Raw genomic sequence first — 24,780 nt, 5'->3', positions numbered from 1 at the left:
AGATACAATTTTAATCAATACTGTATTATTTTTATGACTAAAATGTGCGCAGAATACAAATAGAAGAGTGTTATCATTATCACACAATTACATTTCTTAAACATTTGTTGTGAACAATAGATATATTCTATACATTTGATGAATTACGTATAGTAAATTATATAATTTACTAGATCTCCTTAACGCAGTCCACATATTATGTTATTTAATTATATCATAAATTTAATATTAATAATATGGATAGATCTAATCAAACATTACACAATGATGATAATAGCCAATTCCTTCGAAAATGTGGAGAAACTTATAAAAATCGTTAAGTTTTCAATTTTATTTTTAAATATTTTTATTGATATGCATAAAATATATTGTCAAGACAACAAGTTGAACGATTATTTTATAGATAAAAATATGCCATCGTAATTTCACAATACAACTGCTATATAATATAAATTCTTTTATCATACAAGATTGTATAGATCCATTTGTTAGAAAATCTATTTAAAAAAAATTGTTATTTTTATTTACTTTTTTTTATTTATAAACTTCAGACACTTCAATCTTCAATTACAAGATCATCCATCATTTCTTCGAGTGTAATCTGCGGAATGCTCGGATCTATCTCACTAGTATCAACAGGGATGTGTTTCCGAATGTCTCTATATATATTGATATTCTGTCTCAATTCTGGATCTTCTTCCAGCTCGTCAAGAAATTCGTTATAATCACTGTAAAACGCAATTGATATGAGACAAATTACAGTATATAAATTTGTTGGTTTTGTACATAATTTTTCAACGTACTTATTTTCTGTACTCATACTAGCTGCTTCGTCAACAATATGTTTCAACTTCCACACTCGTGCTTTGCGACGGGCCGCCTTGTTATGACTGTAAAACTTTTTTACCAGAATAATATCGGGTATTGAATCATCACTTAATTTCTCGAAATTGGTATCGTTAATATTACTATCTTTGAGAGCATAGCTGCAATAAACAAATATCAAACAAAAACTTACGTATGCTATCAATTATTAATCTTATCGTAACGATGTAAGACATACACGTTGCGTACATATTAATAGCTTCAAAAAATATTCGGAATTTCCTTTTTTTTATAAATAATAAAAGGGTAGTTGAATGAAAGTTAACAGAATAAGAAAAATGGTAAAAGCGAAAAGGGAATAAAAAAAGGAAACTTGGATTTAAGTAAAAAAATTGTGACTTCGATATGTTAACTTGGATACAATATTGAAATTGACGTAAAAGCTCGCATATGAAATGTCGCTTTAAAATAATATTTGAATAAAATTTTATGTTTTGTTACACACAATCTTCAGAAACTTTACAAATGCTTAAAAAAACGCCTGATAAGAAAAGCAAATTTATGAATGGAACAAACGATTTGTAGACACTAAAAATATTGTTCAAAATAGCTATAAAAAAGCTACTTTAAAAGAAATGTGTAAATAAATGAATAAATGTAATTTTTGCGTAATAAACTCTGCCAGGAACTCACTAAAGTAATACTTGCTATATTAAAATTAATTGTAAAATTATTTTATTTATTGTAAATTATATAAACTTACCCGAATACTGAATCGCCTGGTTTAAGTATATGTCCTAAGTGTGTACGTGTGTGAATTGGATTATCGTTTATTCCCAGCTCAGATGCTTTCACTAGCCATGCATCTGCTATAATGTGCTGGAAAATTGTATTATTAAAAAATTAGCCTTTTATCTCGAAATAAATTTCATCATGTTGATAAGAAGACATCCTTTTTCTTTAAAAAAGATTATATTAAGTGATAAACATAGATGATATAAAAGTCAATTGTGTTGTGGTCGAAATATTTTCTACAGGCAGAAAACTTACTTTATTAGAAATAGATCCTTGTCCTGGGAACATTTTTCTATCTTTATACTTTATTGGTTCAATATCCATCACGATATATTCTGTTAATTGTTTTGGATCGCATATACTATTGAAGTTATATCTCCAGTAAACAGTCGCACTAACTTCAGCAACTAAATGAAACAAAGCATCGTAGCAAACATAGTATAGCATCAATTAAATTATTTTTATTAATTGAAAATAATATTAATACCACCAACTTACTTTGTCCTGATAAAAAGTCTATAAGATGCACAGAATTTGTGATTCGATATACCAAACAAATAGGGCTAATGCCACCCAATTGTTGAGCCAACTTTCGCGGTAAGCAGACTACGCTGTCCTTGGAGAGCGGAACGATTTCAACGCTGCAAATAGTACAATTAAAACGTTAAATAAAATTTAAAAATATCGCAAATGTATATTATTTACACAACTACCTGAATGTAAACTTGTAATTGTACAAATTACTATGACAATCATGTGAAATTAATTTCTTCGAATGTTGGCAATGGCATGGCATGACAGTCATTAAAAAATCAACCATTTTTCTAGCTGCAGCTTCATTTGCGAAAAAGAAGTCCAAACCATCTGTAAACACGTTAGAACGTTATACAGATTTGTTATCCATTTGATGACAGTAATAACATGACAACATTAGCATCAGAAAAATGCTTTTATAAAATGTGATATTTACCATGAATAGGTTTTATGCCCAATGTATGCTCATGTGCTTTATGTTTCAATATCAACTGTTCTAAGTAGTAAAAGGTTTTCTTGTTTATTGCTCTTTGGCGGATTTGCACCTATAAAAAACAACGCAAAGCCAAATATACATAAAATTATTCAACACATTTATTAATTTCATGTAAATTCCTTCTTTTAGAAAACTCACAGATGCACGCCAATAATCTTTAGCCTCTATGTGGTGACAGTCTTCGCACATCTGATGATTCACAACATATTCGACCACAAATACTTGCTGCAGGACTGTTCCACCAAGAACTTCTGCATGAATAGTTAACTTTACCTAAGAAAAATATTAGTATGATAGAGTAGATAAAGTAGAAATGGAATTTGATTTTAATGTCAAGTTATTATAGAAAACTTGTTATGGAAGTGTTTATATTAAATGTTCATATCAAACGATAGTTTGATACAAACATTAACACGATAAACAATAGTCAAGTACATTTAACTAATGAAAAATTATATGTGAGTTACAACTGTATTTATATAACATTTAATTCTACATTATAACTGTCAGCACAACTAAATATCTATTAGAACTTTTGAATTTATTTGTGATTTAAATATCATTCATGATACAATTTTGCTTGTATCATCTATGTGAAACTTACCTTCAATCTTTTGGAATGTGGTTCTGTCCATACAAAACCAGCATCTACCAATTTCACACGATTCAATCCTTTCAACTTTTTCAAGCACAATGACAAAAGTTCCTTAGATTCTAGTGAGGCATGAATCCAGTCAGAAGGTGGTTGAAGATATCTGTTATGTAAACACAATATTAACTTGAGCAAATTAATGTTTTAATATATTAAAAAAAAAAAAATTCTTGGTTGTTTTTGACTTATTTTCTATGTAATTTGTTTTATATTATTAAAAAGTTGAATAAGTCATATTCTTTAAAAACTATACCTTTCACAGTTCTTGCAGAAATGAATGGTTGCTTGTTTAGGGATACCCTCTGTAATATCAACATGTGTACGTAGACAGCCTACACACATATTGGCAGGATTTGATTCGATGAGGAGCCCACACTCGCAGCAGAGACTAGGAATAAGGAAAATTTGCATTTACATGTCCACCAGAATTCATTCTTATCTCCTATACCTTACAAAGTAATGAATACTTATAAAATTTGTATAAAGTATGTTACAAAATATGTTACACATATACATACATCATTCCTTTCTTCTGTGCTTCGTCAGAGACTTCAATATATTCCATTTTATGTGTCTGTAACTAAAAAAAAAGGAATTTTATAAATCGTGCTCCAAGCTTTTTTTAAAAGTCTATCTTTTCAATCAGTAATCTTAGATTTTGAAGGTAAAGAGTATCTGCACACTACAAATACTATTATAAAGATAAAAATTTTTTTATAAATTCTCTTTTAACAAATCTTTTCACTTACACCGCTTGAATAAAATCTCTTTCTGCTTGTAAGATTATTTATTTGATATTCTACTTAAAAAAACACGAAGATTATCTTTGAAACTCGAAACACCTGCTAATCTCCAAAACCGAAAATCTTAGCTAAAAACCTAACCTAAAAATCATGTGCGGCCAATGCGTCACGAGTTAAAGAGGTCGAATCGAAATAGTTTTCATGCTCGAGTCAAACGCCAACTTGTCCAATCGGGACAAAGAAGCAAAAGACTTCTTTCTACCGATTGGTCAAATCTCGAGAATATTCAATTCAGCGTAAAGGGCCATCTACAATGGACAGTCGTAGGCCGTAGCAGTAGTCGTAGAAAATGTCTCCACTTTGTATTGCTTTACTGTTTACAGCCTACAGCAGACATTGAGCCAATTCATTGCGTGCTTACGATGAGCGTTGGGGCATTCGGGATTAGTTTTTGGTCGCCTTTCTTTGATGGCCGGCTTGTATGTTATTGCTACGTCGTTTTTATTCTAGACAGCATTGCCGTAGTTTTATGCCCAGTCTACAATGAGTCGTTGGTCGTTGGTCGTAAGAAATTTAACCAATTATGTTCGGTTATTCTTCTCTAAGATCAACTGTGATTGGTTAAATTTCTTACGACCAACGACCAACGACTCATTGTAGACTGGGCATTAGTGCTGTTACGGCTAAAACACTCCATTGTAGATGGCCCTTAAGCCTCGTCTACAGAGTCGCAAGCAGCCAGTTGCAACTTGCGACAGCCAATGAGCGCCTAGTTTCTAGTTAAAGCTCGACAATCATTGGCTGTCGCAAGTCGCAAGCAGCCAGTTGCGACTTGCGACAGTCAATGAGCGCCTAGTTTCTAGTTAAAGCTCGACAATCATTGGCTGTCGCAAGTCGCAACTGGCTGCTTGCGACTTGCGACAGCCAATGATTGTCGAGCTTTAACTAGAAACTAGACGCTCATTGGCTGTCGCAAGTCGCAACTGACTGCTTGCGACTTCTGTAGACGAGGCTTAACGCTAACTTCACAACGAAAAGCGAATAGTTGCTGTATTCGTTCGAGTCAATCAGCGGAACGGAGCCGTCATGGAATGGTAGTGGAAGGAATGATCTGAAGTATTTATGTAACTTCACTTTGATGAAGCGGAAAACGGCTGGCCGCTGTCAACGGATCAGGACGCCAGGTAAATAAGGCAAATGCTTGCTGTACCTTGTAACGTAACGAGGGCAACGACGTTGACGCGGTAGCACTGCAAGAACGAATCGGCGAATAGGTTTTATTTGCAGACGAGCGAAGTCACGAGGTTCTTCGCGGGCCACTGAGTTAGGATCCCGAGGATGGGTTCCGGCCAGAGCGCCCGCAAATTGACCATCTCGAATGAGGAAGAAGTCGGGGTGATCAAAGTCTCGAACGCGATCGTGCAACGTCTCGCCCAAGGAGAGAGTACGAGGGCTCGCGGTGAGTCACCGTCGGATATGAGATCCAGCGCACCTCCGACAATTCAGCACCTAGCACCTCCCAGTGCAACGACTGTCGCACCTCAGACCAGCCAAGAAGCAACGGCTGGACAGGCAGTGTATTATTATCCAGAGTTGACAATGTCAGCTCTTCAAATGCAGCAGCAAATGGAAGAGGAGCTGAAGCGACAGGATCAGTACTGGCAGAGGCGCCTGCGGAATCTGGAGGATGGTTACCAAAAGGTCAATCGTGTCTTGGAGGATGAATACAAAAAGGCAGCTAGTGAAACTTCCACTGCTAAGTCTGGTAAATTTGGATATATATAAAGTTAAATTTGCTGAACAGTTTTAGTAACTACATTCAGCAGAAAAAGCAGTAACTTGGTAGCGTTTAGTGACTCTATAATAGAATTAGTTTTGGTACATGTAAATCCATTGAGAAACTAAAAGAAAGACTCAATCTTATCAAGTAATTTTTTTTAATACTTTAAAACAATATTTTAATAATTTAGTAATTACTTACTAAAATACTTGTCAATCTTTTTCTTTTGGACTGAGTTTTGATATCAATAATGTAATACTGCTAAGATGATACATGTAATATAAATTCTTGAATAATTTATAGATATTATTGCTTTGGTATAAAATTCTACTGATGTAGTGCTTAATACTAAATAAAACTTATCCACTGCAGTTTATCAATTTAATATGTATTACAGGACGAAAAATCGCTGATATTCAGAATACAGTGCAACCGTGCTTGGAAAACAGTAACAAAGTCCTAAAGTGTTTCCAGGATCATCCCAAGGAGACTCTTAAATGTTCGAACTTGGTGGAAGAGTTTTCAAATTGTGTCTGGAATGTACATTACACACGTATGATTGAAACGCGTTCGTAATACGTTCTACTAGCGTGCTTGCAAATTACGGCATCTTCAAAGGACATTTAGTCAAAAAATAATAAATTGTACATCAAAGTGTATTGCCTAAAATGCTTATTTCAGCAGAATTGTCGCTGATGGAAAGTAGTGTAAAGCAAAGAGTACACGAGAAGAAAAATGTAAAAAATGTATGAGTATATTGTGATTTACAATAAAATAGTAATTTGTTATATACGTGAGTTAAATATTGTTAAACATCAAATGTGAAGTACCTTTTTTTTATTAATAGCATTTATCCGAGTGTAATCAACAATAGTTTTATAACCAAAAAACCTTATATCAAAAATTTACTAAAATAATAATTTTATCATTTATGCAAGAAAACGTGCATCACAAAAACTAAAATGACCTATTTTGAGGTTCATATATACATATATATATATATATGTGTGTGTGTGTGTGTGTGTGTGTGTGTGTGTGTGTACCCTGAATTAACTATATATATATATATAGTGTAATTCAGGGTACATGACACAAATGAAGACCTACACAGAACACATTCTAAAGTTTAAATTTATATATACATATATATATATATATATATATATATATATATATATATATATAATATATTATATATATACACACACACATAACACATAAAATTTCATACAAGTTTGTTGGTAAATGTAAAACAAGAAAATATTGGAAATGCCAAGATTGGAAGTACATTTGAAATATATTGTCTAAAACGTATGCAAAATATATATATTCTATTTATATATTATTAATACTTGCCAAACGTATAGCATGCAGTAATCAGTTATTTTCTTATGCAGTACAAAATATTAACAGTTGATGACATACTCTTACTATCGAAATTTGTACCACTTTTCATCAAAAAGAACTAAAAAAGCGACTATAACGAAAACTTTAATTTATGGAATTCTTTGTTAATGTACATTTGTTAATGGTTCATAAAAGTAATGATATATCACAAATTAAGAAAAATAGATACTGACTTTGTACACAGAATAGTATTCAAAGTTGGAAAAAGGATGTACAGTGTTATTACGAAGCACATTACACCACCACACCATAGTAATATTTGTATACAACTTGCTAACGTAAGTATAGAGGTATGTTTTAATATCATGAAATGTGACTCTTTTAAATTATGCGATACAAAGTATGTAATATAAAGTAAGAAAAGGACAACTTCAGAATTCATGAGCAAATAGTTTAAAAAAACAAGGAAAACAAAAAATTTTGTTTAATCGGTTTTCTTATCACCCGATTGCATGAGTTTCGCATGCTCCTTAGTCAAACGATCGTATTCCTTTGTGAGTGATTCCGCCTGCGATTTTATTGCCTCTTTATCCTTCTTCTCCTTAGTCAAATTGCTCTCGAGCTCATGATTCTTAGCTTGTAACTCCTTAATTTGATTTTTCAGTTCTGAGACAGCTTTATCGTGCGCCTCATTGGAGTCATTTTGCAAACTTTCACCAGTTGTTCTCTGGGACAACAGGCTTCTGGCTGTGGTTGTTGCAGATTGAGCCTGCCGCATAGCCGCTTCATTTTGCGCGAGCAAGGAGGCTTGGGTAGAAATCAGGATAACAAGACGACGTATCACCAAGCTTAGAAACAATGCAAAGCCAGATATATAAAAATTCCTCTGTGCACGAAACAACCTCATGTTTTCTGAGAAAGGAAAAAATATATACATATAAGAATTTGACTAAATATAATCTATGATCTGTAATCACAAATTAGAATAAAATCAAATGTAAAAAAAATACAGGAAAAAATGAACGTACAAATATTATATAACTCTACCTTGCATTTCCAAGTTCAACTGATGATGATGATCAGTGTGATCCAGGCTCCCGGAGTACTTCCTCATCTCTCGTATAGCATCCAGCAGAAATAGAACTAGGACCCCCAGCAAAACCACAAAGTAAATGGAAGCCTGATTATTTATACTTTGTAAGAATCGAGATCTGAAAAGCTTTTGCCATCTGGTAGGTGAGGCTACTGGCAATACCAAAAGGAGGACAATCGCAACCTCAATATAGAGAAAACCAGCAATAAGGGTCCATTGGAGACTCATGTTTCTCTTATTCTGCTGTTGAATCTGAAGATTGCTGGAAAAAAATGATGAAATACAGGTGTCAGCATAATCACATATCTCAAGACCTTGAAAATCTCAAATGTCTAGTATCTCAAGTTTCATAAAAATTCCTCATCAACTGAATCTTTCGTCTTTTCAATAAAAGTAGTACGGCGTTTCCTACCTCTCTACTGTCTGCAAAATTCTTGTGCGACACAGAACACAGTAATTAAATTAATTTAAAAAAAAACTACGTTAATTCTTCTTGCTACAACGTAATTATATATTTTTCGAGGAGTGCGTGCGATAGAAACAGGATGACACGTGATTTTAAATTGGATCGATCATAACGCACCGTCACTTTGTGATAAACGAGGATCAAGGATTCATAGAAATTATCTCGACGGTCCAATCGTTCTCGAAGCTTCGAGTGACTCAAGTTTTGCTCGCGTAGTATGCGCTCTGCTCGTGAAACAAAACACGTTGACACTGAAGAAACGAATCTCAATTCGATTTAAAAAATTGTAGACCTCTCAATACGCCCTTTTTGAAATAATACGCGTATAGGTATGAGTGTATGACGATACATTCCGCAAATCCGCATAGCTACTTAGCAAGAAACGTATCCTCGATGTATTTATACGTTGGCGCTTCGTTCGCCCGGGCGACCGGCAGCGAATTTCATTTGTCAGTCGCCACTACTTAACGGATTCACCAGGGTTCTTACATGGCTCTTTCCGCGAAGACGAGTGCTATAACGCGAGGATTGAGACACGTCGTCGACTCACAGCGACTTCTTCTGCGACGTGCGACAGTCCGACGACACACACGAATAGGCTCAAAGTACGATGTTCGAACTGCGAATCCGAGCGAGCAACGTCGTCCGGTCGTCGGCGGTTTTTATAAATAAACTGTATCCCGTGACGTCATCCGGACTTTGTAAGATACATGGTTCTCTTTCGCTCCCGGTTTTAGTCTCTTTCTCTCTCTCTTTCTCTCAACACATGGTAGTCGCGTGGATTAAAGCTGCTCTCACATCATGGTTTTGCAACAACCAATCGTCTGCCATTACGTGTCCATTGCTTCCAAAAAATAAAATTTCAATTGGTTATATACCGAATTAATTAATCTGGTTATATACCCAGTAAGTAATTAATTCAACCAGCAAAATTGCTCTCGAGACAATTATTTATACATTGTACGATTTATTGTCTTAATTTAATTTTTTTCTATTTATTTAGAAAATAAAAAAAGTATTATATTTGACAAGGTTTTTCTTTTGGTTCCTAAAATAACGAACATGAAAATACTTGAAAAATTAATCGATTAAATTAATCAGAGTAATGTAAAAGTTGGATAAATCTTAAACATTTTTATAGTTGAAATTTGCTCGACGTTCAATCGTAGAACTTATTTTCCAAAAATATAATACTTGGATTGCATTCTGAAATGCGCATAAACTGCATAGATTGTACTAAGATGATCGAGCGTCAAACGTCAGCATGAAAAGGCACCTTAAGCGTGGATCTACAATAGGTGTAGTAAGCCTTATTCCATAAGAAACTGACCAATTATAATTGAATGTAAGAAGAATAAACGAATATAATTGGTTAATTCCTTAGGGTTTAAGGCTTACTACACCTATTGTAAATCTGGCCTTATACATTTTGCTTATGGACCAATTAATTTGTTTATATACATACGTTATGCGTTGTGCAAAAGTGTGTGCGGGAGGGGCCTTTAGGGCTATCACACACGAAATGGCATAACCTGCATATGGTACTGAAAATCTACAGTATACGTAACGTAAACTATACATTTTCAGTACTGGCAGTGAATATCGGAACGCAGCCTTCGTATCATGACCTGTCATGGCCTCAGTGTTTACATCATTACATGCGGAACGTCAGATCGATACCGTTGATACCGTGTGTAAAGTTGTAAACGTACGAGTGCGTTCGATTGACGGGCTATTGGCTTCACCCAAAGGTGTATGGTGTATGTATTTAATGCACACGTGTTCGATTTATCGTGATACGATTAATAGACGGCGAACGTTTCAAGAAGGAAAGAAAGGGGAGAAAAAGGGAGAGAACGAGTGAGCAACAAAGGACGCCGACAACCGACGCCGGCAACAGATGATTGACCGTACGTAGTGGTTCAGTTCCGAGAACGCGAGGCTTCGACAACAGATTCTCGCGCGGAGCTAGGTCTATGGGATATAACATCGTCAACTGGAGATGATACGCACGAAAGAGGAGAAATTGAGTTTTGACGGCACCGAGGATCAACACGCGAATATCATGAACAACATGGTAGACGCGAGGGCTTGTTACAAGCCCAGCGGCAAAGTGAGTGTCACGTTTAAAGGCAAAGCATTTATTAAAAGCTACCGTATGACAGTCGAAACGACTGTCAATTCAATTCTAATTGATCCAACTAGCAGAATCGTTTCTCATTACTCAGCAAAATCTTTGACTGAGCAACAAAATAACATGGATAGAATTGTTTACAAATTTTGTTAATATGCTTAGAATTGTTCATCTGTTGTTTCAAGTATGGAAGGAAAGATAGAATTAATAATAATTAGTTCCTCAATCAAAGATTTTGCAAATAATAGAAAATAAATTAAAAATATGTCCATATTATTTCTGTTATCATGAAATTGTTAATTCTCTGTTGGTTGTAATATTTTAAGATAATGATAAGTTAATTGAGAATTAATAGAAGTTATCCATGTAAAAAGATGTTTTATGGCACAGATTTTTGCATGTAGAATTCCTTGTAATTTGCCGTCAATTTTGGCTTTGCGTTAATTATATAAATATTTTTGACTCAATCTGACTGTTGTATAAATTTTACGTTGTGTACAGACAAAAGAATGATTTTGAATTGATATGGCGATAGATCAAATCATTGTTATCTTAGACATCTATCTGTTTTTGTAGCATTGTTGCTACAACATGTGTGTGCATGTGATACAGCTGGTTTTTTGCTTCTTCAGGGCTCTCACAGTAGGATGTAATAGTGTGTCCCATATGGTAAGAAACGAAAGATTAATTGATGATTGTCCATTTGATTTTTTGTTACTCCACTTTTACATTCAGGCAGAGGTGTGTAAAAATGTACCTAAAAGGATAAAGGTTCTTATAATCAGGTAATACTTATACTATGATTTATTAATAAAAATGTTTTCTGTGAAACACATGATTTGTTTTTAATCTAAACTTGGTTAAATGATTTCCGAATTTCAAATCTGGTTTGAATAAAGTTTACTTAATTTATTTAAACCTGGCTTGAATAAAGTTCACTTAATTAATTTTGTTTTTTTAACTCATTTTTCAAATTTTATTTTTAAAAAGAATTTTTTTTAATTTTTAAAAGAGTTTATAAAAACTAAAATAAATAAGTCTTAATCAGCTTTGTTATGTAAATTGATGTAAATATAAGGTATGAATAAAATTCCCAGTAAGACTTTGTTAGTATGTTCGAGAGAGTGTTGTATTTCTGTTTTTCTTTCTACGTGTTTGTTGTGAGTCGTCGACGCGTAGCAGCACAGATGAAACGGAAGGTAGAAACGAGATACTTGTAGTCCACTTGCGATTTGATTCGTGTCGCTAAATGACGAAACACACTCACAGAAGTATCATACTCTTATACTCTTCATAGGTCAATGTTACTGATACAGATACGGCCGGAGGCTCGTTACTATTGTCGCTAAACGTGCGCGAAGCATTACGTGACACTACAAGCAACAGGCGTCAGGTTTCGTCAGCGAGCACTGAGCACTGAGCACTCTACCAGCACTAGATTGACTAGATAGTCACTCTCATAGCCTTTGTTAGTGGAAGCGGAACGGTCGGCGTGGTCGTACGTTCTCGCTCGATAGCGCTCTCGGCTTTCGCACTAGTACACCTCTTGACAGTTCTTCTTTTCTGTGCAACGAGTGCGTGTCGATCGATCTCGTAATTGCCTCGCTGTTACGATCATTATACCATTACACGGAGAAGGTGAAGAGACGCACGTTGCTCGTCATGGCGCATCCATGTGTACGTATCGCAGTTTAATTAAGCGTCAGCAGAAGTTGTCCTGTATGTAAAATGTAGGGTATCCGTACGTAGCTTCTAAGCTTTTTCTTTGACCGCCTTGGTTTCGTAATGCCTTCGCTATAAAAATCATTGACCGATAGATCGTCGTGTCGTACGGAGCTGAAGAAAAAAAAGTCGACTAAATTTTTTCAATCTTGTCAAATTTTTTTAATTCAAGCATTTATGTATTTAAGTTAAATATATAAATACCTGAATAACCGATTGAAGGAATTCGATCGAGTTGAAATATTTCGGGTCAAGTTAACAACCTCTTTTCCTCGATATAATCGAATCGAAAGTGAATGACATTTCTCTACGACCGAATAGAGAGGCTCGATAACAGCAAAAAGCTAGAAAAACTGGCGATACCGGTCGAAAAGAGGCGAGGCATTTCAATACGTTTTTAACTCGTAGCTGTATGATGTATACATATAGTTCATGTGGCCTGGATTATCTAATTTGCGTGATATAAGTCATCAAAGAAACTTCTGTCCTCTCGTCTGCCTGCACCACCGAGATAAGTTAATTAAACTTTGATCGCGTTGTTACAAGCAAAGTGTCAATAACTGGATATTTTCACGACTTGGAGGTTTCAAGTTGATAATTAGCGAATGGTCTTCGATTCAAAGGCTTTTTTCTCTTTCGTTGAATCGTGGTCGCGGATAGAAAACTACGACCATTTGAGGAGAATCTTTCAGAATTGGAGGGAAAGTGGTTGTTACACTCAGAAAAGAGAGAAGATCTCGTTAATAGGATCAGCCGCTGTCTCTGTAACGACGCGATCGTCGCGATAACTCTGCCCCAGGCCCCAGTCTAATTAGACGAATTAATCCCCACTATCGTTCTCCACCTTTTTACCCCCCGAGAGAGTTTACTTTAGTTACGTATCCGCCCGGAAACTGCGAGCGGCCATGCGAGCTTACTTGTATGATTTTATGATTTTTATGAGTTGTTAATTAGACGCGTGTCTCTTTTTTCTTTTGTTTCTTCTAGTAAGCGCGACGTGAGAGAACGGCTCGTAATTGGTTGCAATATTAGTCACACCGGTGTCTCTTTCTCTTATTTCTCTCCTTCTCTTCTTTTTCTTCTACCTTCCCTGTTTCTTTTTTTCTCTTTTTCTTTCTTCTTTGTTTCTCCAACCATCTGCACATGCATGGATCCTGGCTTGTCGATTACCGCATCCCCGTTGTGCACTGGCGACGAACGTCTCACCGCGCACGTGTTTTCGTCGAGCACCAGCAGTCCCGAACACCAGGTCCCAATTAACGTCAGACATGACCAACGATAGACAGGTGAGTACCAACTTTTACGTAGAGAATCAAAGTCAAACGGAAACGCGCCGTTTTTCACCTGGAACGTGTATCGGAGCTTGCAATTTGTATGAGAGATCATCCTTGGATTATTACACGTTTAAAGTGGAAACCTTATAGGTCTCGAATGAGAGGAATAGCTTCCGGTTTGACCTGCATCCTGTTAAAAATTGATTCCACTCTCCACCAAGATTACTATGCTTGTGCACGTTAAGCGATTTGTCTAGTTTTTAAATCGACTAAGAATTGATCGAAATTTCATTAGAACCAATACTTTCTTTTTAATTTACGTCAAAATTTCATGTACGTCTGTCCCTTCGTTCACAATTCGCGCGTAGAAGAAATCAGGATGTAAAACATCGCATCCTTATTGCATTACCTGCGTAGTAGCGGGTAAGCCACAACGTTATTACATAATGTACCGGTTATTGATTTTGATTATGATACCGTGCACATTTAACACACGGGGTGTCCCAGATCTATCGAACAGTTTCTGTCTACATTTTCTTCGATTATTTTCGATTTCGATCTTCTCTCTATAAGAATAATGGTAATTTTTGAGTTACAAACAAAGCGCTTTTTGTGTATTAGATGCAGATCTTTTATGTAATTTAAAATAAATTTTGATTTTTAATTTGTGTTAGGGAGAATTTACGAGATGAAAGACAGGCTCGTAGATTCGGGAGATATTGCACATCTTCACTCGAGCCAAGATTCCTTACGCCGCGATTTTTACGTAGTCCTCGTAGTCCGCTTGATTATCTTCTTTTTTATGAGAAAAAGTCGTATAATTTGATCTATCTCATCGCGCTACACAGCGCGCGATGCCAGTAAAAATACGTCGATTCACACAAATTCAAGAGGTTTCACATTCGTGCAATACGTCAATTAGTCACAACAGCGTGTGACTCGTTGCTGTTTTGAGATAAAGAAAAATTACGAGTTAAAAAAACAATAACACATAAGTTATAGAAAAGAACTTTATTCGGTTGAAGCTAGATCTTACAAGATGTCTGTTGCATCGGTATTATTAAATTGAGTCAATTTAATTTGTAATATTGCTATTCTAACATCAGTTTACAATTGCGTTTTAAGATTGATGGTTTAAGGTAATTCGATACGCGATATTTGCTGATAACATGGAAATATACATATCAGTATAAATTAACTCGGAAACTAGACTCTAATATCTAACTCCAACCGAATAAGACTCTTTTTTACTTACAATTAGTTATATTGATCGCATATCTATTTTCACTTACTATTGTTTAAAAGTAGAATCTTTGTTTGGAAAGAAAAATATGATAACTGCTACAGTATTCTGCTTTTAATTTCGCATACAAAATAACGAAACGGAAAGGAATTATTGTTTGCAATTACTGTATGTAACATCGTGTAGCGTTTTACTCGCCGGCGTGATTTAATTATTATCGCGCGAGAAATATGCACGAGAACGCATCATAGATGAAACCTGACATTTTGTACAAGCTTCTGGACGTTATTATTTTTATACCTCATTGCGCATCATTTGTTCCGCGTCGGTTGCTCGCGGAATTTATCCTAGAAGCGTCTGCAGAAAAATCCGCAATTGTCAGCCGATAACGAAATATTTATGTTTCCGTTCGTGACTCCAGTAACTTTCTTTTTCACGGTTTCTGAGTAAGAGAGAGTCCTCCCGAAGATCATACACATGAATGGTATATTTTTCTTTAATTCCTTTTTTCTTTTTCAAAGTCGTCGCGAGCAAATACATTTTTTTCATTTTTTTTTTTGGCATGACTGTCTGGCTTTACGTTGCGAAAAAATATTCACGTTATTCCAATGAGCCCTGTAATCAGAACATTTCGAAGAATTTAAAAAGATTCTGCAACTTAGTGCAGAAAAAGTGGAGAAAAGTGACGTAATTTTGCATTTATACATATATCTTTTAATACAGGAGATTTTAACACACAACACATGTTGCTATTTAAAAAATAAACAATAGATAATAGACAAAATTTTAATAATAAAAACAATAGTTTATTATTTAAGAATGTTTTCTCTATAATATTAATAAATATTGATGTAAAAAAAATGAAAAAAAATGAGTAGAACAATGAATTAAATGTAACAAGTAAAATTCTCATATTTTTACTAGTACATTATATTTAAAAGAATAATTATGTATAATTGCATCTATTTATGAACATTATTTAAAACTTTCTCTTAATTTTAGAAAGTTTCTAGAAAGAAAACTTACAATCAAAAAATTTGGAAATACCATATATTAATTATAACTTATTCCCAAAATTTGATCAAGTTTTTACATGTGATAAGACTGGAATATCTTAAAAAAATGAAGTAATAAAGTGGGGGTTAATAATGTTTACAGTCGTGGTTTCGTGGCGTTCGAAGCAGCAAGTTTCGGCACGTCTACGGGGTGCCAGCTAAGAGGGAGAAATGTTACGATAACATCAAGATCACGAAAAACGCCCACGATTCACAATTCTGCGCCGTAAATCCAAAATTTCTAGCTGTCGTGACGGAGGTTGCGGGCGGCGGGGCGTTCCTAGTGTTATCGTTGGATCGCGTGAGTTATCTTTACTTTATCGATTTATTGATCCTTTTTCAGCGCAAAAATACATTTTATTAGCTAATGTGACACAAATTCTCCGCGAATATTTCAATCACATAAGTATCTTACGATTAATTATAGATTTCCATACAGCATCGGTATCGCATTGGTGTTCAACTAAAATTATTCATAATAATATCAGTAATTTTCTAAATGTTACAGACTGGACGTCTTGACTTTAATGCCAGCCGAGTAACAGGACATACCGGTCCTGTTTTGGACATCAAATGGAATCCATTCAATGACAATATTATCGCGTCCTGTTCCGATGATTGCACTGTAAGAAATGTTTTGCATATCGGATTAAGAGTATCTCGCATGCATCTTCAAAACCCACAGAAAATTCCTGTATACACAGAACTGTAGACTAGTGATTCAAAGTTCATGCCAGTTACTATATTTAATCCTGGAATGCTACTATGGAATTGTGATAGCTTAAAATAATATTTAAGATTTTTTGTATTGAAATAGTGTTGATTCGATTTCAAACACCTTGCAACCTACAAAATCGCAAATTAGACAATGACATAAAATACTGTAGAGTTACTAATTATTTAATTTTTACCTAGAGTAGTATCTATAAACGTGATTTTTTTTCCAATATGAATAGCATTTCAGGAAGTGGATGAGATCACGATTTGGATTTTTTATGTGTAGATAAAATTATGGCATATACCCGATGGCGGATTGTCGAGAAACTTGACCGAGTGGCTGGTGGAGTTACAAGGGCACAAACGACGCGTCGCTTATATCGAATGGCATCCAGTAGCGGAGAATGTGCTCTTCAGCGCCGGCTTCGATCACCTCGTTATCGTATGGGATGTAAGCAGATGCGAGGCGGTAAGCGTCATCGATAGGCATCCCGATGTGATTTACAGCATGTCCCTAAACCGCGATGGCAGCTTATTGGCGACTACTTGCAAGGATAAGAAATTGCGCGTTTTTGAGCCGAGGTCCGGTATCGTAGTTTCGGTAAGGAATTGTTCAAATTTATGATTGTAAATGCATCTATTTAGTTTTATAAATTATTTTTAATATCGTGTATAATAACGGCGAATAATACATAATAATATATATAATTATTAAATTAAATATATTAATTAAATAAATTATGTTATTAAATTTGTATACAGTAAATTCTTTCAAAAGCTGAAAGACATGAACATTTATTAATAGAAAATATCATTTCTCTGGTTAAAATTATATTTTTTTTCTATTAAACTTTAATACACCTATACTTTCATTTTAACAGGAAGGAGTATGTCATGCTGGTACGAAAGCGAGCAAGGTAGTATTCCTTGGTAGTTCTGGACGTCTTTTGACTACTGGATTTAGCAGACATTCGGACCGACAATACGCAATATGGAGTCAACATGATCTAACTATACCGCTGACGTGCGAGACGATAGATTCGTCGAGCGGAGTAGTTTTTCCATTTTATGATAATGACACTAATATGGTGTTCTTAGCTGGAAAGGTAAGGAATCCTATGGTGTAATATGAATTGAAGCTTTTACTGTGTTTTTGCTCTCTGCAGGGTGATGGTAACATTCGATATTACGAAGTGGTTAACGAAGCACCCTGGATGCATTATCTCAGTCAGTTTATATCTGGAAATCCTCAGAGAGGATTGGGAGTGATGCCGAAAAGAGGCATTAATACCGCTTTATGCGAAGTATTTAGATTTTACAAATTACATGCAACTCGTGGAATGTGTGAGCCGATCTCGATGATAGTACCACGGAAGGCAAGTTTACATGCCCAATTTTTTAAACTATCAAATTTTCTTTGCGTATAAAAAATATTATGTATGTTATAGAGCGATCAATTTCAAGAGGATTTATATCCTGATACAATTGGAACATGTCCCGCACTGTCGGCTAGAGATTGGACCAGTGGCATGAATAGTCCGCCAATCTTAATCTCTCTTAAAACCGGTACTACATTTTTATATTATAATTATACAAATATTGTAACACGTGATCGTGCCCAAATATGTATTAAAATTCTATCGAATTATGATATTAATACATATTGTGTTATTTATCAGGCGGGAGTATCTCTACGCATAAGCCACGAGTATATAAACCACCGCAATTGCCTCCTACTACCGATTTAAATAACAAAAAGAAATTTGCCTTTCTATCTACGGAAACGATACCGGATTATAGGCCGGTGGAGTTACATGATATGTCGGAAAAGAGTCAAAAGACATCTAGTAATCAAAGCACAAAATTCCAGCAACTTCAGCAAAAGTTTGGAAATGTTGCTATACAGGTACAAATAATATATGACATTATATTGTGGATTTGTTATATATTTTGTATTAATTTGATGAGATTTTTTCCATCAGAAAAATATTATATCGTCTTCGCTTAATGACAATAAAATTATGGAGACTGTGGATGTTCCGAATAATGAAGCAGAACTTCGTTTGGCATTTGCTCGTCAAACCGACGAATTGAGGCTGGTACGACGGCAGCTCGCTAATAGCCAATTGCGTGTTAAGGAGTTAGAGGACCAAATACGAAAATTGCAGCGTCAATGAAATTTATAAATTTGCGTCAATATCAGCTTCGAATAAAATTCAGCTTTCCTGCTTCATGTGATTAGCAATCAATACTTAAAGTAGAATATTTACGCACCGCTACTAATGATAAAGAGCCTAAGCTTATGAGAATTTTATACTAACTTACGCTTAGGAGATTTTAGCTTTGTCATACTCATATACAAAGGAATATTAGCACAAAACAATTTTTACTAACTTTTCTGGGAATATCTACAATTTTTATGTAGAATAAAATTATCATATTGATCACGAAAGGGAACAAAAAACATAGGCTGCATTTGTTACATGAAAATTGTACCTGTTCACGCATATTTAAATGCGTAAGTCGGAAAAAGAGAAGCACATACTTTTTGACAAATGGCAGCGTATAGGTAATGTTATCAGTTAAATAACATATTTTACTTTGAAAACGATATTACGTTAGTACTAGTCTGTTAATTGTTTATTTTTTTCTATTACTATTTCGCCTGATTATTAGTTATTTAACTAATATATTATTTAATGTATTACTTCATTAGAAAAATAGATACTTCGAAAGACAATATTTTTTTGCGTATTATCATGTTGATTATTATTGGTTCTATTTACATTATAAATTTGTTCTTTACAACATGTAAAATAAATTTTGTTGCCGATTTATTGTAATATGTAAAGCTACTATACATGTGAGTGGACTAGCGCATTAATGTATTAAGCATTTTGCTATCGCATACATTTTTCACTGCCATCCACTGCCGTGATGTCGATGGCGATAAGATCTTAAAATCTAATGCAGTGATAATACCTAATAAATGTCGTGGTTAGTCTGACAAAAAAATTAGCGTAAAAATTTATTTTATACGGTAAATGCACAGTATGGCGTAAAACTAACGAGATCATTGAACAATGTATATAAATGATGCAAGTGGTACATATACGTATATTTTTAGGAAATGTAGCGTTTATCAGTTTAATTCATTTGAGCTAACTTAAAAGAGATACGATAGCAAATGTGTTAGAACTTATTTTTTAATATTAGTCTTGTAGCCCTGAGAATCACATACAGAATTTTTCCACTTAATAACAGTAATCAAGTCATGTAATGATTTATATATACATACATACGTATTTTTCATACAATTATGCATTTATACCATGGATAAATAAGATATATAGTACCTGGATGCTACATTTCACATATCGCGTTTGCGAGCATAATATATACACATTTCATTATTTGCAAAATACAATAAAAATAAAATCTAAAACGTTGATATAACATGTGACGTAGCATTCCCTAGTCTTTCTTTACTAGTTGTTTAATTTGTAATCATCATTAGTTTTAATTACTCGCAAATAAGATATATTAAATCTTATTTTTAGATATGCAATATCTTTGAGAGCATGAGGTTATATGTGTTTTATTAGAGTGCGTTTTATAGACATTAATATACACATATTGCAAGATAATTTGTAATATTTATATATATTTTCAGTATTCATATTGGAAGTAATTTCTATGATATTTATAAAAAGGTCAATTCGTTTTCGTGATGTAACAAATTTATTATATAAATTCACTACAATTTATGAATTTACTTCTAATGTAGTATGACGCGCATATGAGTGTATCGTGATTAATATGTAATATTACATGTCAATTAAATATATTATCGAGATCCAATCGTATAATGCTATCCATTAAACAAGAAAATACCAAAGAACGTCATCTCGCAAATTACAGGCCAATTTATTGTCAGCGTGTTAGGTACCTGTTAAATTTATGCATAAGGGCAAGGAATATACTGTATGACACATGGCAGGATCTCATAATAAAAATAAAACAATTATAAAATTATGTATATAAAACGTATTATTATTCATTAATATATAAGCAAAAATATTGTTTAAAATTTATGCATAATAGTTAATTATATATATTATGTCGGTACACATAGTCAAGATAAAAAAGTGCAATATAATATATATAAAAGTGCAAATTATAAATGTATCTTAATATAAAATGCTCTTTTAGAATTTTATATTTATTATGAATGGACGGACGTATCTCACTTCAGTTCATCGTTTTGTTAGGAATAGTCTATTACATTATTAAATATATGAAATATACAAAAAAATTAAATATATAAATATATAATAAGATATATAAATATATTATTGTCCTAAAAAATAAAATTAATTTTTAATTATATAAGCTCCTGACGTTTATATGACGTTTGAAGTTGGCAGCGATTAAAAATTTATTATTTGAATACTTATGTTTAAAAAAATTTAAAGAAAGGCGTAAGAGAGATTCGTTGATAACAATAAACAATAAATTTGTTAGACTCTTAACATTAAGGTTCTCAGAGAAGCTTCTACCTGTGAAACAGCTTTTTCCAAGCTACAATTAAGCTCGCTGGCATAATCCATATATACATTGCATTCGGCACAAAGGATATCGATGAATTGCATCCGTCATCGGAACACGTGAATACACAAGTGCGATAAGTCAGCTTGTCACCCGGCTGTTTTACGTAGTCACAGTAGTTTCCCATGTGCACGGATGAGCAAAATCGCTTTGTACCGATGCCACCTGATTCCGAAGGTGTAACGTTAATTATGCATTATACTTATTCTAAACATGTTTAAAAGAGATTTAAAATTTATCATATCTTAAGATATATAATATGCGACTGTTCTATTAGAAAGTTTGTTCATTCAAATGTCTTTTTGTTAATTTAGATTTGAAAGTTAATTTTAAGAATGAGAGAGTGAAAAGCAGATTTTATATGTGCATGTGCATATTTAATTGATAAAAAAAAGCGTGATACATGCATATATACATTTATTATTGTATTTGCATTTTGTAGAAAATAATTAACATTTATTTTCAAAAATATCGATTTCTTTCAATGACAAAAAAGTCAACTTTGTTAGCTAAGTTTGTTTTAGAAACCGAAAATAAAATATATAAGTAAAAGAAAGTCGGAGTCGAAGTTCATATCAAAACGATCACTTTTTAGAAAACAAAAGTGCAAAAAAGTCTATTCCTCATCCTTAATAAATGTTTCATGATAAACTGAAAGTTCACGGCTGATATGAATTGATAAGAATCAATATTTAAAACAATATATCGCCGATATTAATGTTGCAAATCTCTGTATTTTAATCTCGAAATTTTCTTAAGCTTCGTTTCAATAAATTATTATTTCATACGTGGAATGATTCAGGTAGGAACATTCATGCACACTCGACGATAAAAAACAATATTTTGATATAAAACCTCCGTAACGGCCGATTGATTTGATGCAATAACGCGCCCCATACACGTGACTACAATTTCTCGGCATCAAGATATTTTTAACCAGTTCGCTATCCATGCATTTCCAATCATCCGCCGATGTGCACTGATAGCAATCCAAGGTCATCGCTTAATTAAAAAAATAGTAATTAAATTTCTAATCAAAACTACATAGCAATAGATGTTATACAAGTTTCCCAATTATATGTCATGAAACAATAATTATGAACAAACTCTTGGATATCCTTAAAAATTATGATCTACTGCAATAATAAGAAATGGAGCTATAGTTAGTAGATGAATTTGTTCCAACATAAAAGATCATTCGAATGCAAATTATTTCATTTTTATTAAATAAAATTAAACATGATAATTAAACCTACATATCACGTTTATTTGCCATAATTGTCTTTTAGTCATCTGTAAAAATAAAACTAATGAGAATTTAATACACCAAGCAGAGCTAATAATCTTTTTGTTCCAATCAGTTGTTACAATCAAGAAACCAAATCGTTACATTAAAATTGCACTTAAAAATATTAATACAATATTTATATTTTAATATAATAATTTTAAGATAATATTCATAATAATTGAAAACATTAAATTAGAAAACTTTGTCGTCCAAGTCATGCCGTTTGTTGCAAATAAACAAGATATATATAAATATATATTTAAAAAATTGCTTGGCAATTTATTTATGAATGCATTCCAATATCTTAAATGTATAAATATGATCCAGCAGGTTGGAAAGATCTGAAAAGAATATAGATTCAGTTTGATGCAGAGTCGCCAGCGTGTTTGATTAATCTGTGTGTGAAGTACAATTGTTAGAAAAATGTCCATTTTCTCCGTGTTGCCATTCTGTTAGTTTCCCAAGCAAAAGTTGTTGATAAAATATCCTTGTTGCTGTTTACCCTCAAAACGGCCTATATGCTTGACACAATACTGCGCTCCGTAAACATCATCACATGGATCAGGTTCAAGATCATTGTCGCTCGTCAGGAATTCATTACACTGAAATGGATACTCGCTGCTGACGCTGTTACATTGATAGCACCGTATGCCATATCCTGGATAAAAAAATAATTCTGTCAAATTATATAAAGGAAAGAAATGACATCTTCCAGCATAATCTTGTTGCTCAATTATGTGTCAAATGAAGAACAAATGATGGCATACAGATGCTATACTCTTATTCTACAATATAACAAAAATTTAGAAAGAGCATATTATTGATCTATTATTAATTTTCCCGAACACAAAGCACCTTGTATAAAAAAATTTTTTATCTATACACTGAGAAAAAATAGTCAAGTTAAAAAAATTAGTCAACTTTTTTTCTCAGTGTATGTATTGTATTGTTTACATTGTACAAAATTATAAACTTCTGTCCTGAAATCTGATAATAAATTACATAGATCATTAAGCGGACCGAGATCTATTTCTTCCACAGAAAGAGTGCAACCGCGTCTTGACGTCTTTGACCCTGAGGCCACTTGACTTTTCCGCGGCACTCGTCGAAAGATTCGTTCCTTGTACCCGCGCTTAAAAACTATGAGAGATAAGGGAAAGAACTGAAAGAAGACGGTATGCCCCACCCAAAGCGCGTCTTGCGTCAACCTTACCTGTCTCCACCAACAACGAGAGTACCATCAGAAACGTGCACGTCGCGACGTAGCGACTCGCGGCAGCCATTCCGCCAAGAATTGCAGCTTCGCAGGCGTAATCTTCGAATCGTCCTTCGTGTAATCCTGATTGTTCCCTCGTTTCGATCACGAGAGACTACAGAAGCTAAATGTGACGTAAGCGACGTACACTACTCCAAACTCTAGAGTGCAGACGGTTGAGACTCTCCACTGCTCTCCACTTTAATGTAAAATTCACTGGGAACAACAGTGTGAAGACGTCGAAAGTCACGTTGAATCTGAACTTAACTAAAGTAGAAAAGATAAGGCAGGATTCCTTCAAGTTCCGCATGAAATTATATATTTCTCATCTCGCATACCTCGCAGCCTCGCAGAATCGCGCCTGAAACTCCTGAAAGTTGTCAGACCTGCTTCACCTGGGTTCGGCAATACTACCAACTCCCGACTCCCGAGTTTCGAGTCGGCCGAACGTCGCCGAGCGCGGATTGGACTGGAGCGGTCGATTCAAATCGATTGCTTTCGGAAATAATTAGAATTAGAATTTTCAAAATTCAATATTCAATATTTGGCGAGATAATGATTCGATAAAATCGTTAAATGTTTAGAAAATTGCAATAATATTTCCGGGATCTCTTTCCAATAAAATGTCCTTCCTTTTTGATTTGGGCAATCTTTCACTATCAGTTACTTTTATCAATAGTTCGTCATAAATAAAGATTCTATATAATATTATTTTTATAAATTATAAAAATATATCCTCAGAATAAAGTGCAA

The 24,780-nt window shown here is 34.0% G+C and overlaps 5 protein-coding genes and 1 long non-coding RNA gene across 11 annotated transcripts; 2 read left to right on the top strand and 4 right to left on the bottom strand.

Moving 5' to 3' along the window:
* Positions 1-3: 3 nt before the first annotated feature.
* On the bottom strand, positions 4-4,229 carry LOC105832465 (60S ribosomal export protein NMD3). 2 transcript variants are annotated; one of them, XM_036290504.1, is made up of 12 exons: positions 4,052-4,229; positions 3,821-3,876; positions 3,556-3,690; positions 3,255-3,405; positions 2,789-2,923; positions 2,591-2,699; positions 2,334-2,484; positions 2,119-2,261; positions 1,876-2,027; positions 1,589-1,704; positions 804-986; positions 4-728 (listed from the first exon to the last, which is right to left on the bottom strand). In XM_036290504.1, exons 2-12 carry the CDS (start codon positions 3,865-3,867, stop codon positions 557-559), a joined length of 1,494 nt encoding a protein of 497 aa, XP_036146397.1. In that variant the 5' UTR covers positions 3,868-3,876; positions 4,052-4,229; the 3' UTR covers positions 4-556. The 2 variants fall into 2 exon arrangements, with proteins under 2 accessions (XP_036146397.1, XP_028045770.1); XM_028189969.2 differs by having other exon boundaries at positions 3,821-3,882; positions 4,054-4,229.
* Positions 4,230-5,069: 840 nt separating this feature from the next.
* On the top strand, positions 5,070-6,615 carry LOC105829614 (MICOS complex subunit mic25). Of its 2 annotated transcripts, none has more exons than XM_012668619.2 (3): positions 5,070-5,229; positions 5,333-5,810; positions 6,223-6,615. In XM_012668619.2, exons 2-3 carry the CDS (start codon positions 5,384-5,386, stop codon positions 6,399-6,401), a joined length of 606 nt encoding a protein of 201 aa, XP_012524073.1. In that variant the 5' UTR covers positions 5,070-5,229; positions 5,333-5,383; the 3' UTR covers positions 6,402-6,615. The 2 variants fall into 2 exon arrangements, with proteins under 2 accessions (XP_012524073.1, XP_028045473.1); XM_028189672.2 differs by having other exon boundaries at positions 5,077-5,229; positions 5,320-5,810.
* A 488-nt stretch (positions 6,616-7,103) lies between these two features.
* LOC105832489 (B-cell receptor-associated protein 31) lies at positions 7,104-9,419 on the bottom strand. Of its 3 annotated transcripts, none has more exons than XM_012673483.3 (3): positions 9,282-9,419; positions 8,220-8,527; positions 7,104-8,084 (listed from the first exon to the last, which is right to left on the bottom strand). In XM_012673483.3, the coding sequence occupies exons 2-3, from the start codon at positions 8,491-8,493 to the stop codon at positions 7,657-7,659; spliced, it is 702 nt and encodes a 233-aa protein (XP_012528937.1). In that variant the 5' UTR covers positions 8,494-8,527; positions 9,282-9,419; the 3' UTR covers positions 7,104-7,656. The 3 variants fall into 3 exon arrangements, with proteins under 3 accessions (XP_012528937.1, XP_012528935.1, XP_012528936.1); XM_012673481.3 differs by having other exon boundaries at positions 9,221-9,403; XM_012673482.3 differs by lacking the exon at positions 9,282-9,419 and adding an exon at positions 8,678-8,835.
* Positions 9,420-9,484: 65 nt separating this feature from the next.
* Positions 9,485-9,964, bottom strand: LOC118646810. The gene is made up of 2 exons (XR_004964240.1): positions 9,863-9,964; positions 9,485-9,575 (listed from the first exon to the last, which is right to left on the bottom strand). It is a non-coding gene; the product is annotated as an uncharacterized LOC118646810 (long non-coding RNA).
* A 263-nt stretch (positions 9,965-10,227) lies between these two features.
* On the top strand, positions 10,228-20,908 carry LOC105832488 (coronin-2B). Its single transcript, XM_012673473.3, is given in 10 exon segments — positions 10,228-10,729; positions 10,732-10,844; positions 16,263-16,460; positions 16,668-16,784; positions 17,163-17,477; positions 17,758-17,982; positions 18,043-18,252; positions 18,325-18,442; positions 18,556-18,782; positions 18,859-20,908. Coding segments are annotated over 10 exon segments (1,740 nt in total). The 5' UTR covers positions 10,228-10,707; the 3' UTR covers positions 19,054-20,908.
* Positions 20,909-24,457, bottom strand: LOC105832490 (U-scoloptoxin(05)-Er1a). Of its 2 annotated transcripts, XM_028190095.2 has the most exons (5): positions 24,366-24,457; positions 23,986-24,294; positions 23,275-23,430; positions 22,340-22,486; positions 20,909-21,649 (listed from the first exon to the last, which is right to left on the bottom strand). In XM_028190095.2, the coding sequence occupies exons 2-5, from the start codon at positions 24,053-24,055 to the stop codon at positions 21,432-21,434; spliced, it is 591 nt and encodes a 196-aa protein (XP_028045896.1). In that variant the 5' UTR covers positions 24,056-24,294; positions 24,366-24,457; the 3' UTR covers positions 20,909-21,431. The 2 variants fall into 2 exon arrangements, with proteins under 2 accessions (XP_028045896.1, XP_012528938.1); XM_012673484.3 differs by lacking the exon at positions 22,340-22,486 and having other exon boundaries at positions 24,366-24,456.
* Positions 24,458-24,780: the final 323 nt, after the last annotated feature.

The sequence above is a fragment of the Monomorium pharaonis genome, chromosome 8 (assembly GCF_013373865.1).
Source record: "Monomorium pharaonis isolate MP-MQ-018 chromosome 8, ASM1337386v2, whole genome shotgun sequence".
Taxonomy (NCBI): Eukaryota; Metazoa; Arthropoda; class Insecta; order Hymenoptera; family Formicidae; genus Monomorium; species Monomorium pharaonis.
The sequence above is the reverse complement of the archived record's forward strand: the minus strand, read 5'-3'. Positions and strand labels throughout refer to the sequence as shown.